At 38.3% G+C, this 14,334-nt stretch overlaps 1 protein-coding gene across 1 annotated transcript in view; it reads right to left on the reverse strand.

The window, feature by feature from the left end:
* The window catches only part of NBAS (NBAS subunit of NRZ tethering complex), a 351,301-nt gene that overhangs the window by 320,620 nt on the left and 16,347 nt on the right, over positions 1-14,334 (reverse strand). Inside the window, exons 7-9 of the mRNA XM_028099384.2 lie at positions 8,098-8,231; positions 5,418-5,551; positions 3,899-3,997 (exon numbers count right to left, since the gene is read on the reverse strand). Of these exons, the coding sequence (XP_027955185.2) occupies positions 3,899-3,997; positions 5,418-5,551; positions 8,098-8,231 (367 nt within the window). The remainder of the gene's footprint in view (positions 1-3,898; positions 3,998-5,417; positions 5,552-8,097; positions 8,232-14,334) is intronic.

A 14,334-nucleotide genomic window follows, 5' to 3' on the forward strand; every position in this document is an offset into this window, starting at 1 on the left:
TTCTTAAGGATGATATAGCAAACTGACTCTTCATGGCAGAAGCCATAAAAATCAAAAGGAAGAAATTAATAGTATTATGTTTATCCACTACTATCATATCCTGAGTACCTACTAAATATCTAATCCTCAAAACAACTAGCAGCTCACTGAATACTCATTTGGAAATCTTATGTATCATTAATTCATTATATTTACAATAGATCTCAAAAGTGCTTCAAACTTTCTCTGGTAAATATATACATTTATATAGAAGGAATTAAAATAACCTTTTACTTCTCTTTTTCAACAAACACAAAGAGGGGAAAAAAGAGAATAAGAATAAAGGTAAGTCCAGGCGCCTGGGTGGCTCAGTTGGTTAAGCGACTGCCTTCGGCTCAGGTCATGATCCTGGAGTCCCGGGATCGAGTCCCGCATCGGGCTCCCTGCCGCTCAGCACGGAGTCTGCTTCTCCCTCTGACCCTCCCCCTTCTCATGCTCTCTCTCTCTCTTTCTCTCGTTCTCTCAAAATCTTAAAAAAAAAAAAGAATAAAAGTGAGCCCAGTGAGACTAACATATAGAGAACAGACATTCCAGACAGAAAAGAGAAAACAGAGGGGAAGAACAATCAAAGAAATAATTCAATAAATCTTTCCAAAAGTGAGTATTCAAACTGAAGGGCCAACAGTGTGGAAATAAAAAACTACTCCAAGACATAACACGACCAATTTTTGGAACACTGTGGGAAAATAAGAAAGAATCTGAGTTTCCAGAGAGAAGGAAGACAAAAAAATAGAGGGGAAAAAAAATGCATGAGAATTCTCAAGGGCAGCACGAGAAGCTAGACGACAATGGAGCAATATCTTCAAAATTCTAAAAGGAAAATTATTTCCAGCCTACAATTCTATTCGGCCAAATTACCATTTAGGCATGAAGATATAGAATAAATGCCATTTTTAGACAGGCAAGGCCTCAAAAACTATATATTTCCCATGTACTCTTCCTCAGGGAATTACAGAAGTTCACCAAAACAGCAAAATAAACCAAAAAAGAAAAAAAAAAAATAGGATCCAGGAAACAGGTGATGCAACAAAAAATATAAAAGCAATCCTCAGGATGATGAAGTGAAACTTACAGACATTCTTAAGGAAACAGCTATGTGGCAGATGCAAACCCACATCAGAGCAGGTCAGAAAGTTCTGAGAAAGACTTCAAGAAGACAAAACCTACAGAATATCTAATGCATATGGTATACTACAGAGGGATCTACACTAACAGGAGTGAGTTTATTGTTAAATCTATAATGAATGTATTTAAAAACTTTGCAAACTAAAAAAAAAAAAAAATTAACTACAAGTACATATACAGGTAAGAAGTTACCAGACAGGCCTTACTCCAGCATACAAAGCCCCTCCATGATTTAGCACTGGCTTTATCTCTTTGACATCAATATATTACTCTACTCAGTCAGCTTCAGCCAAACTGGCCTCCTTGTGGTTTCTAGAAAATGGCCAGCCAGTAGGCTCCCAACTCATTTCACTTTGGCTACTCCTTCCCCCAGATATCCAAATAACGAATACCCACACCTCTTGCAGGTCTGCCGCAAATGTCACTTTCTCAGTGAGGGTAACCTGTCTACCCTACTTAAAATTACAACCCATACCCTACTCCCCACCCTGCCACTGTCCTCCATCCTCTGTTCATTTTTTCCCCACACAGCACTTATCAGTTCCTCAAATACTCTATGTTCATTGTTTGTTGTCTGTCACCCCTTCTAGAAGTAAGTTCCATTAGGTATCTACCAAGCATCTGGAACAGCACATGGCACAGAGCAGGAAATGAATGTTTATTGAATGAATGAATGAATAAATAAATAAGAATGAAAAGGCAACCACACAATACTACAGAAGGTTCTTGTCTCATCTGTGAATAGCATCTACATAACCATAATAATATTTACCCTACAAAATCAAAATTGAACAAGAGAAGGCTAGGTTTGTGTATGTGAGAAGGACAGAGTAAGAAAACTAGATACTCATATTCCATAAAGAGACATTAATAGGTAATGTGTAAAACAGAAAAATCAAGAAGTCACAACACAGGATTTTATTTTTATGTGTGAAAACAACCGACGGTATCAAACAAAATATCTCAAAGTAGTTATCTTTGGAAAGAAATTAGGTGAAAAGGTCAGTTTTTAAGATTACTTAACAGTTGAAACTACACACAGACATAACTCAAAAAAGGTAAATTTAAAAAAAAAAAGTCACATGTTGGAAGAAAATACTCAATAGGCACATAATCCAGAATTAACATCCAGATCACATAAAGAAGTCAAAACCAAATACCCCATAAAAATTAAGAAATTATATCTAAAAAAAGCATTTCATAGATGACAAAAGATGAATGGCCAATAACATAAAAAGCTGTCCAACCTCATCAGTAATCAGGGAAATAAAAGTTAAAACCACAATGAGATAGTCTTTTATATCTAACCAGATCAGCAAATATTTAAATGTCTGATATCAAGAGCACTAATAAGAAGCCACAGAAACTTTCATGCACTGCTGATGGAACTGTGCACTGGCAGAACCATTCTGAAAAGCATTTGCATTACCTAGTAAAGTTGTAGATGTACAAACTCAATAATTCAGCAATTCCACTTCTACTTATATATCCTACAGAAACTCTTACACATATGTGTCAGAGGAATACATAATCATTTTGGCCACAGTACTTTTTTTTTTTAATAACCAAAAAAAAACAAAAACTGGAAACAAACCAAATTTTCATCTACAGGAGAACGAATAAACATGCTGTGATATATTCATAAAATGAAATCTCCTAATGGTAGTTAAAAATGAATGAACTAGAAAAACATGCATCAAAAAGCAAGCCTCAAAGCAAGACTTGTGTGTTTCCCATGATTCCATTTACATAAAGCCAAACAGCAAAACTAAATATGAGTAGGTGGTAAAACTAAAAGGAAAGCAAAAGAATGCTAAGCACAAAATTCAGGGCAGTGGTTATCTCTAGTAGGGAAGGGTCAGGGAAGAGCGCAAAGGGACGCTGGTGGGTGTGGGTTCCTTTGCAGTGTGAAAATTTCATAATCATAAAATTCTGAACAAAAAGGACAGACCTATGACTGAATAGAATACAAAAATTAAGTCTTTTTGATGAAAAAGGTATGCAAGTACATAGAGGATCAGTGAGTTTACGGACTTACAACAGACACAGAGTCATAAGTCTCAAAATTCAGAACTTAAGCTAGGTTTGTCTGATTTACAACTTGATGGTCTCCCCATTTAGAGAACCACAAAGTTAGCTTGGCTAACTTATAAAATTAATGTAAATTTCACTCTCAAACAACAAAATGAAAGGCGAGAAATCACGGTAAGTAGAAAATGCCCAATTTTCAACTAACCCTCAATGTAGGTGGCAAATACGTGGAGAAATGACCTCCATGAAGAATGGGCGACAACTGCAGGAGTCAGCTGTGCCACCATCGAAGGAGCCCCAACCTGCAGTGAAGGGGAGGAGGGCAGGGATGCGGGCGGGGCCGTCCTGTGCAAGGGCACTTCAGATGCAGCCTTTTGTGAGTTCTCGCAACATGTCACGGCGCTAGGAGTTAGCTACATACTCATTTCACAGATGAGAAAAATAAGATTAAGAAAGTGAAGAGAAAAGAAAAACTTCCTCAGGGAAGCTTGCCCATTGCCCCATACGGCTCAGAGCTCAGTCAGCTGGACGAACAGAAATGCTCCGAAGAGCACTACAACCACATCACAGATACTGAAGACAACTATGCACAAGAGGGGGAAATGAAGAAGCCAAAATAAGCAGAGTAGACATTTTCTTCTCTCTGAAACTGTGCCAAGACCTCTCCATCCACCTCATACTCCACCAAAAAGGAGATGCTTACCTGTGACCAGGATGGTAAATAGCTGTGTTGATTCCATGAGGATAATGACTACTGAAGCTGAAACAGTGACTCTCTTGATAGCTCTGATTTGTTCCAACACTACATTTAAGAAGAAAAAATTACCAGTAAGGCCCAGTGAGAGACCAAAAAATACCCACTACAATGTCTATGATTTAAAAGCACCAAACACAGCTGAGGATACAAAACAACCAGAACTCTGATTCGTAATTAGTGGGAATATGAATGATATAAAAACTCTGGAAAAATGTCTGGAAGTATCTACCCTATGATTCAGCAGTTCCACTCAAAGAAGTGACCCAAGAGAAATGAAAATACATATCCATAAATACTTGTAAAGCATGGTCATAACAGCTTTATTCACAGTAGCCCAAAACTGGAAATCAGAAGTCCATCAAAAGAAGAACGAATCAAGAAATCATGAACGTTATGGTCTGAATGCTTGGGACCCCACTATGGATTGAAGGTCTGTGTCCCCCACAAAATTCCTATGTTAAAACTTTAATGCCAGTGCAATGGTATTTGGAGGTGGGGTTTTGGGGAAGTAATTATTAGGTCATGAGGATGAAGCCCTCACGAAAGGAATTACTGCCCTTATAAGAGGAGGTCAGAGAGCTACCTAGCTCTATTTCCACCATGTGAGGATACAAAGACAAGTCAGCAGTCTTCAAACCAAAAGAAGGTTCTCACCAGAACCCAACCATGCTGGCACCCAGAACACAGACTGGCACCCTCGGGAAGTGTCAGCAGTAAATTTCTGTTGTTGATAAGGCACCCCATTTATGGTACTTTGTTGTAACAACTCTAAGATACATGAAATATTCATACAGTGAAATAATTACTATAATAAGATGGAATAAACTACTGATACATGAAAAAACACAAATCTCAAAATATGCTAAGTGAAGGAAGCCTTAGACAGGAGAGTGCATACTATGAGTCCATTACTGTGAATTACCAGAACAGGCAAAACTTACCTAGAATGGATAAGCTGAGGGGTAGGTGTAGACAGATTTACTAGGAAGGAGCATGAGGGAACTTTCTAGCATGATGGTAATGTGCTGTGTCTTGATAGGGGTTTGAATTGCACAGTGTATGCATTTGTCATAATTCACTGGCTGGTACACTTAAGATCTGTACATTTCATTGAATGCAAATATTATTTCAAAAGAGAAAACTGTAAGCAAATTTTAAACCTTAATTAATGACATGCACACTAAAGTACATAAGTACTAACTCTGAAATTCATTAAAAAATAACATTGATTAATGGCTAGATGGAGGGATGGACAGAAATGTGAAATAGCAAGTATAGTAAAATGCTAATCATAGAATTTAAGTGACAGTATAGGAGTATTCACTATAAAATGGTTTCAACCTTCTTGTTATATTTGCAATTTGTCACAATAATATGCTGAAAGAACAAACAAAACAAAATCTGACACTAAGCCAGAGAAAAACATTATTTCAAATAGGAGTTCCCAAATAAAATATATTTTTACCTTACAAGGTAACTTTTCAGTTCTCCTCGGTAATTGATGACCAGGAGTTCTGCAGACCACTGTGCACTGGCTTTATATTCTAAAAATATCAACCCAGCAATGGCATAGCTCAAATCACCGGCTAAACTGGATGCCTATGGAAGAGAGGTAAATCAAGACACTGAAAAGATATCAGATAGAAGTTAACACATGTATAGTTGGAAGACATCCCAGGCACTGGCCTTGCCAGGTACACATTAAGACAGTCCGAGAACTGCTCTGTATACTGAAGAATCATGCAAATCAGAGTGCCTAGAACCAGACACCCAACTTTAGACCTGCTCTCCCAACACAGGCTACAACCACACAACCCTCTTTGGAAGAGAAATTCACCTAGATACGTGAATTTCTGTTGAGACTGTACTTCTGTTGTGTGTGTGTATGGGCGGGGGGGGGGGGGGATGCCACCATTCAGCCTCAAAGAATTCTAAGATACAGAGCTCAGATATAAGCTCCCAAATGTTGACTTTCATTGCCAGGAGTAACCAATGCTTTAAAAAAAAAAAGCCTCGGGGCACCTGGGTGGCACAGTTGGTTGAGTATTTGACTCTTGGTTTCAGCTCAGGTCTGATCTCAGGGTCATGAGACCGAGAAGCCCCAAGTCAGGTTCTGCACTCAGCGCAGGGTCTGCTTGTGTTTCTCTCACCCCCTGCCCCTCCCCCTACAGCACCCCCACGCTTGCATGCATGTGCTCTCTCTCTCTCTCAAATAAATAAATCTTAAAAAAAAAAAAAACCTTCAATTACTTCCCATTTGCCCCATCAGCAACTAAAAGGAAAAGACACTTAAAACATTCACTCAATGGCAACCTTTTCCCATGAACTAAATATCAGGCTATGTTGCTAAGGATCTGAAGGCATGTGCACCTTGGGAAGCACACATAATAAAGTTTATCACACTGAATGACCAGACCTCACTATCTAAGATTTATTTATTTATTTATTTATTGAGAGAGAGAGAGAGAGAGAATGGTAGAGAGCATGAGAGAGAGGAAGGTCAGAGGGAGAAGCAGACTCCCCGCTGAGCGGGGAGCCCGATGCGGGACTCGATCCCGGGACTCCAGGATCATGACCTGAGCCGAAGGCAGTCGCTTAACCAACTGAGCCACCCAGGCGCCCCAGACCTCACTATCTAGAACCACAAAATAAATACTGTGGCCACATGCGGCTACTGAACACTTGATATATGGCTAGTCCTAACTGAGACAGACTCTAAATATAAAAATAAACATGACATTTCAAAGAGTTGGTACCAAAGAAAGTAGAATATCTCATTAATAATCTTTACATTGATTACATATTGAAATAATATTTATGATATACTAGATTATATAATAAATTTCACCTGTTTGACTCTTAATGCAACTACTAGAAAATTTAAAATTACAATGTGATCCTATATATAATTCACATTACTTTTCTATCAGACAGTGCTAGTCTAGAAAACAGTCATCCAAACTTGTTAGTTTGGTTCCCCTGGACTTCCATAATATGAAGCTAACACATTTTTTTCAAGTTTCTCCAGTCATTATTTCTGAACAAAAATTATTCTCCATATCACAGGTTCTTATCCCTAGCTTCTCATTAAAAATCAGTTGGAAAACTTGTAAACAATACTATTGCCCAGAGCCCACTCCAATCAATTAAATCAGAATTTCTATGGGTTGAACCTAGACAATCAAGTAATTTTTCTGCTGTTTTTCTTTTCTTTACAAAGCTTCCCAGCTGATCCTAAAATGCAGCAAGAGTTAGCACTGTTTTTCTACCTGCCTCTGTATCTTGTTCATTCAAGGAAGAAGGATACAAAGTAAAAAGCACTGGATTCCTGGGCGCCTGGGTGGCTCAGCTGGTTAAGCGACTGCCTTCGCTCAGGTCATGATCCTGGAGTCCCAGGATCGAGTTCTGCATCGGGCTCCCTGCTCAGCAGGGAGTCTGCTTCTCCCTCTGACCTTCCCCCCCTCCTGTTTTCTCTCTTTCTCTCTCTCATTCTCTCTCTCAAATAAATAAATAAAATCTTAAAAAAAAAAAACCTAAAAAAAAAAATTTAAAAAAGCACTGAATTCCTGAAAGAAACACTTATTAACTGGATTGCCATGGGAAAAGTCATTCAACTGCCTCTCAATTTTAGTTTTCTAAACTGTAAAATGTGGACAATATCTGGCCAATCTATTCAAAGGGTTGTTGTGAATATTAACTAAGAATATACATCAAACCCATTAATTAAGTATAAAGCACTATACAAATACAAGTTATTACCACCATTAATTTTTTCTCCACTCTCTCTTTCAATTTCTATCCCCTTTAGGGTAATGAATTCCAACTCCTCAGAAAGCTGTTCCTATTGTGACAGTCCAGTGACTACTTTCCCTCAATGGAACTTTCTAACATTTTTCTGTACCTCTGTTTAGTATTTACTTACCACCATGTTTCCATAACGGTGGATTACCGCTGAATACTGCATTACAAAATACAAAGAAAAAATATTTCACATACAGGTATCTACTAGATTCTGAACATCTTAAGATCACAACTTATTCAGACTTATAGGTCTATTTCCCCTCTCCTCACATTCGGTCACTCAAGTACTTTCACATATTTTTTTGAATGCCTTTTATGTAATCAGTTTAAGGTTATGCACGTACCGGGGTAATAACAAAAAGTTCACTTCCCATGAGATCAAACACCCTCACGGTTCCTGTACTTTCAGCATAGGCCAGCAGGGTACAATCATAACTCCATGCTACACGTCTCCACTGGGGTTTTGGGTCTTTTGGAACTAGAATGAAAAGAAAAGAAGTGCTTTTAACAATATGTCATACAGATAGTTAACATTTACAGTTACTGCAACTAAACTAATTATTCAACTATGTTACATCCTCTCCCAAGGATTTCTAATGCTTCAGTTCAACAGAAAAGAACACTTTCCAGAAAGCCACTCCAAGTAAGAGTGCGAAATATAAACCACAGCAAACTCTGCCCCACTTACTTAAGAAGCAAAGACTACTGACACCAGTGGTCTACTGAATGCTGAGCAGAGCCAGGTCTGGCAAAGGCTCAGAATAGTACACCTCCAAAATAGTTATGAAATTAAGACAGATCAAAAGCATAGAGAATGGGCATAAAATTATTTCCAATCCAATGAGTTCAGCTCCTCTAACAGCAAAAAAAATGAAAATTTCAACTGAGATCTTTTAAATACATCAAATATAGGTAACAAGGAAATACGCAGGGTTATACAGACACAGTATTGGAGAAATATATATACACACACATATCATACATTAACATATGTATTAGGTGAATCAAGTACTATCCCTAATCAGTCCCACAATTATAGTATTTTAATAATCAACCTTAATAATCCAACACCTTTCTTCTGCTCTGAATTTTTCAGTACAGTAATGAAGAGAAAGGCTATCAACTGCAAAAAAAAGGACTGTGAAACTCTAAACTCAGATTTGTTCAAGGTGTTTGCGGTTTTGCTCGCTTCAATGTCCCCTCATTAGAATCCCAGAACTGAAGAGACCGGTAGAACCAGTGCCCTCCTTTTACCAGCAGGAATTCCAAATGATTAGGGGACTGACAAGGTGACATCAGAGTCAAGAGCAAAGAAAACCCAGAACCTCTGTGTCTTGCATTCCCAAACACTGAGCAGCTCACTACCACACACTGCCTCTCAGTCCACGTTTGGATTGAGCCTCAGGACTGCCTCAGAAGGTTTCTCAGAGTCATGGGCTTCTCTCTCTTCCCCGGCTAACAGAATACCCCATTCAGGCTTCACCATCTCTTGCTGAGCCTTTCTCACCGGCCTCCTAACTGGTCTCCTCCCTTCAGTTTTTCCCCCAAACCTTCCTCAATACTGTCCAAAGAGATCTTTCTAAAAAGAGCAACAGATCACATCCTGCAAGGCCCTTACAAAGGGCCCCATCACAGCCTTCCAGGGTCGCCTCCCACCACTTCCTGCAGCACACAGCTAATAAGCCACCAACAACACAGCCACCTGGCAAACAAGCAAACCATGCATACTTAAGAGTCTGTCATCCACACTGCTGCCTCTACCTAGAATGTTCTTCTTCAGTACTCCTCAAAGGGTTCGCTTTTGTAACAACCACCTGAGGTAACAAATGGTTCCCTCCTCCTTCCTTGGCACTCTTCAAAACTGACTGCTCTTCTCTCTGTGCCCAAATATCCTGTACAAAACTCTTCCACAGCATTTATCACATCACTTTATGTTGTTTACAGGACTATTTCCCCCACGAGTCTCTGTGCTCCATGAAATCCACAGACAGTGTCCTATTCAACACTGCCATCCTAGAACCTGGAACGGAAGGTGACTAGTGTTTCACTAATGAGTGAAGAGTTCACTAATGATTGAAGACTAACTCATTCAGGAAAATCTATACTAGCAGGAAAAGGGAATGGTAAGAGTTTACCATCCCTCAAGGACTACCAACTAAAGGTGAATTACATAACTGTTCTCTCCCCTAGAAGAGGTGCTATAGAATTCAGACTTCCCTCTTATCTGTGTAATACACATAATAGATGTTCTGTATAGGAGGAAAGTATGCCAGACATCAAGGAGTTTCTTTGACTATTCATCGACAGGTAAAAAGCATACAGAAAAAAAAAAAAAAACCAAGAGGGGCCCTTGAACACAGGAGGGTCTAGTGGATATATTAAAGACAAACAAAATACTATACATGCTCTAGAAAAAAAAATTTTTTAATGGGAATAAAATGAGGGAAAAGACCAGTTCTCTATCTTTATAAAGCTTAAAAAAAAAATCAAACTTGAAGTAAACAAAGCACAAAATGATAAACAGCACAGGAATACAAGACCTGCCTACACACAGATGCTACACAAACACCAGGGGAGCTAAATTAATGCCCTGAAAAATATTCATGTGCTAAAGAAACACAGAAACATTTTTCTACTATTAGTTTTACCTGTGATAATAGGTTTTTTCCTCCTATCTCATTTTTTTTTAGATATTTTTATTTATTTATTTATTTAACAGAGAGACAGAGACCACAGGTAGGCAGAGGGGCATTTTGATAGGATAAACAGATTTATGTACCACATTCTTTATCTAAAGTAAGTTTCATCTGAAAGGGATTTGTTTTTACTATTACTTCTAGTTATAACCAGCAGCTCCAGAAAACTCAGCATGTGTTTTGACCCAGATAAAGACATGTTCTCAACACAAAATAAGATTTCACCTAATACTGTAAAAAAAAAAAAAAAAAAAAAAAAAGGTTTTTATCCCCGCATTTTTCCAGCTGACTGTGTGGTTTTGGAGAGGAATGAACAGTTCAGATTTTTACAAATCAAGTGTCAGTGGGGTTGTCTGGGAAGTATTCAGAATGGCTGCTGGTAAACCAAGCCTGCAATCTGACACCTGCCATGTTCACAGTGAAACCATTTCTTCTCGCTCACATCCTGCACCAGCTGTGACCCCTTCAACCTGCCCAGTTGCCAAGTTCTTTCTCCCCTTACACTTCTGTCTGTGCTGTTTTCTCAGCCTGGAGCCCCTTTCCCTGAGCCCTTTCCTGGCTCCTTTTCATCTTTCAGGTCTCAATTTTTTCAAAAGTTTTTCAATTTCTCAAATCTCTCAGTGATACGTATCACTTTCACCGGATGCGTCTCTGACCATCCTGTCTAAGCAGCCTCAAGGCCCCATTATTCTCCACTATCCAACAATTTCACATCCTTCACATCTCTTCTCCCAAACAATTATGCATGTTTTTGTCTACTTGTTATCGTCTATTCACTGAACTATAAATTCCAAAATGCCAGGTGCTAGGCCCATTCTGTTCAGAAGTGCATCCCCAGGGCCCAGCGCTCTAGTGTTAGTAAAAGGCACTCAAGTGCTGACAGAGGACAGGCTACTCCAGTGTACACCCACCCAGACTGGAAAGAGAAATGGGGGAAAGATTAAGAAGCAAGGAACACTGGGTTCTATTCCCAGTGCTGCCATAAAATGAAGGGGCACGACCTTGGGGAGATCACAGGGGTGCAGCTCCCTCATTTGCAAAACGAAGGGCTGAATGAACAATCTCTTCCAGTGAGCAAGAGCAAACCAGTGGAGCTATAAAGACTTGCTGAGAAGCTAAATATCTGAATGTTTGAAATAATAGTGTCAGTAAAGACATGAGAAAAATGTTACAGTCCTGGAATGAGAAAGGTCTAACCACGAAGAGAAACCCTGAAATTATACAGGAAAAAAAAGTGACAAATGCAGTTACCAAAAAAAAAAAAAAAGTTCTGTGGACCGAAAAAAAAAACCACCGTAACAAATTTAAAAGGAAATCGATTGGGTGAAAATATTTGCAACATATATGACAGAGGGTTAACATTCATACTATCACACCAATAAGATAAAGTCAAGTAATCTAAGAGTAATATAGGCAAAAGGATATGATCTAACAATTCACAAAAAAATAGCCACTTAACATATGCCCTACCTAATAACTAAAAATATGCAAATTGAAAATGAGATGTTTTTTTCCTTTGCCTGTGAACCTAACGAATATTTTTTTTAAGATTTTATTTATTTATTTGAGAGAGAGAATGAGAGAGCACATGAGAGAGGGGAGGGTCAGAGGGAGAAGCAGACTCCCTGCCGAGCAGGGAGCCCGATGCGGGACTCGATCCCGGGACTCCAGGATCATGACCTGAGCCGAAGGCAGTCGTTTAACCAACTGAGCCGCCCAGGCGCGCCCAATAACGAATATTTTTTAAATAGGTAACATATGGTACTGACAGTAGAGAAAAGAAACAGCTTCAATCATACCTTTTTCATAGTTGTATAAATAGGTGTAACTTTCTGGAAAGAATTATAGTAGTAGCTATTTTGAATACTATACCCAGAGACAAACAGGATGTGTTTTCCAGTGCTTGGGGGGGGGGGGGGGGTTGGGACAAAGGTAAGAGAAAATGGAAGAAAACAAGTCACTATAAACAACCTCAATTTCTATCAAGAGGGGAATAAAAAACATGTGGTTCACATTCTTACAATGGAGTACTGTGGCTACATTTAAAAGACTGAAACGCATCTGCACATACTGACCGGGAAAGACATCAATACACTCAGAGGGAGAGGAAGCTGGAGAACAAACTATACAAGATGATCTTGTTTTGTTAAAGAAAAAAGTCAATCCATGTATATACAGGTTTATATAACCATAGATGGTTTTATATTAAATTAATATAAGTTCTTATGAAAAATACAAATTGAAAAAGTTTATTTTTACTTTTTCTACTTCCGTATTGTTTGAATTTGTTACACATATGTACTGTTTTTGTCATAAAAAAAAACAGGGTAACTAGTTTCAGATTAGATCTTCTACTGTAAAAGAAAAATAGGTCAAAATAACTATCTTCAGACGTTATACTACAGGCAGTGCAAGACTATGGTCACTGGCAGAAGCTACTTTCAGCCAGTAGGCACCTTCCAGACCACGGTGGATGAAAAGGGACCTCCAACAGCATGTGCAAGTCTCAATGAACACAGCAGATAAAGAACGGAGTTTGGAGCTACTAAGCTGAATACAATCTGCAAGGCAGCATTCCAGAGGGAACCGAGGCAGAGAAGGAGCTATAAAAATCTACAGAGATGAACCCTGGGCCTTCAGAGACAGACAGAGAGAGAGAGAGAGAGAGAGAGAGAGAGAGACAGACACACACACACACACCCACACTCAGACGTCTCATAAGAGATCCCTGAAAGACCCCACCTTAAAGTAGCACTAATCTAACACCAAAGTAAAAGCTTTTCTAAACCATATACTCTAACACTTAAAAACAAGCCTTAAAAGATTAAGCTGATCCACAATAAAATGAACCACATCCCAGCAAAACTCAATAATCTATTAGGGGAAGATAACAAAATTTAATAACTCAACTCCATAATGTTGAGCATACAATCTAAAGTGTTAGAAAAAAATAAAATAGTAAAAAAATAAAAAATAAGGGGTGCCTGGGTGGCTTAGCCAGTTAAGTGTCTGAGTCTGGATCTCAGCTCAGGTCTTGATCTCAGAGTCATGAGTTCAAGCCCCATGTTGGCTTCCCCATTGGGCATGTAGCCTACTTAAAAAATTTTTTTAAATAAAAAAAAAATAAATTAAGAGCACTGGGTGTTATATGCAACTGATAAATCACTAAATTCTACCCTGGTAACAAATAATATGGCATATGTTAACTAAAAATTAAAAATTTAAATAATTTTTAAAAATCAACTGATCACAAATTTTAAAAATAAAATTTTAAAATAAATTAAAAAATAAAGTGTTAGACATATGAGGCAGGAAAATATCCATAAACGTGGGAAAACTCAACCAACTGAAATACACCCAGAAATATACAAATTAAGGAATAGGCAGACAAGGGCTTCAAAACAACTATTAAAGCATATTTGGGGATTCAAAGGAAAACATAAACATAAGGAATATATAGAGAATCTCAATAAAAATATGATGGAAACTACAAAATCTCAAGCCAGTTTTAGAAATACAAAAATGCAAAAAACAGTATCTCAGCTTGGGCTGTCATGGGGCCCACCAGGCCACCAGTGGGCTGATGGGATCTCAGCAAAATTACAATAGGCAAGCTGCTCCTTAGCACTGGAAGCTCTGGCTTATGGGATCTCAAAATCAGAAATATGAGAAAAATCTCTTAACATAGTACAGCTCTAAAAAAAAAAAAATCTAAACTTCTAATTCCATATGCTATTATTTAGGTCACTATTCAAGGCAGAAAGAGAAGGCTAATATTTATGGCCTGGCAAACAGAGCCAAAACAAGATGCAACCCCATTTAAAACATTCTCAAATGGCATATATTTTATAAAGCAATAATTGAAAAATATCAAAGTGGAACTAA

This window comes from Eumetopias jubatus, unplaced genomic scaffold, assembly GCF_037043125.1.
Source record: "Eumetopias jubatus isolate StellerSeaLion01/CBP00866 unplaced genomic scaffold, mEumJub1_p1.0 scaffold_9, whole genome shotgun sequence".
Lineage (NCBI taxonomy): Eukaryota > Metazoa > Chordata > Mammalia > Carnivora > Otariidae > Eumetopias > Eumetopias jubatus.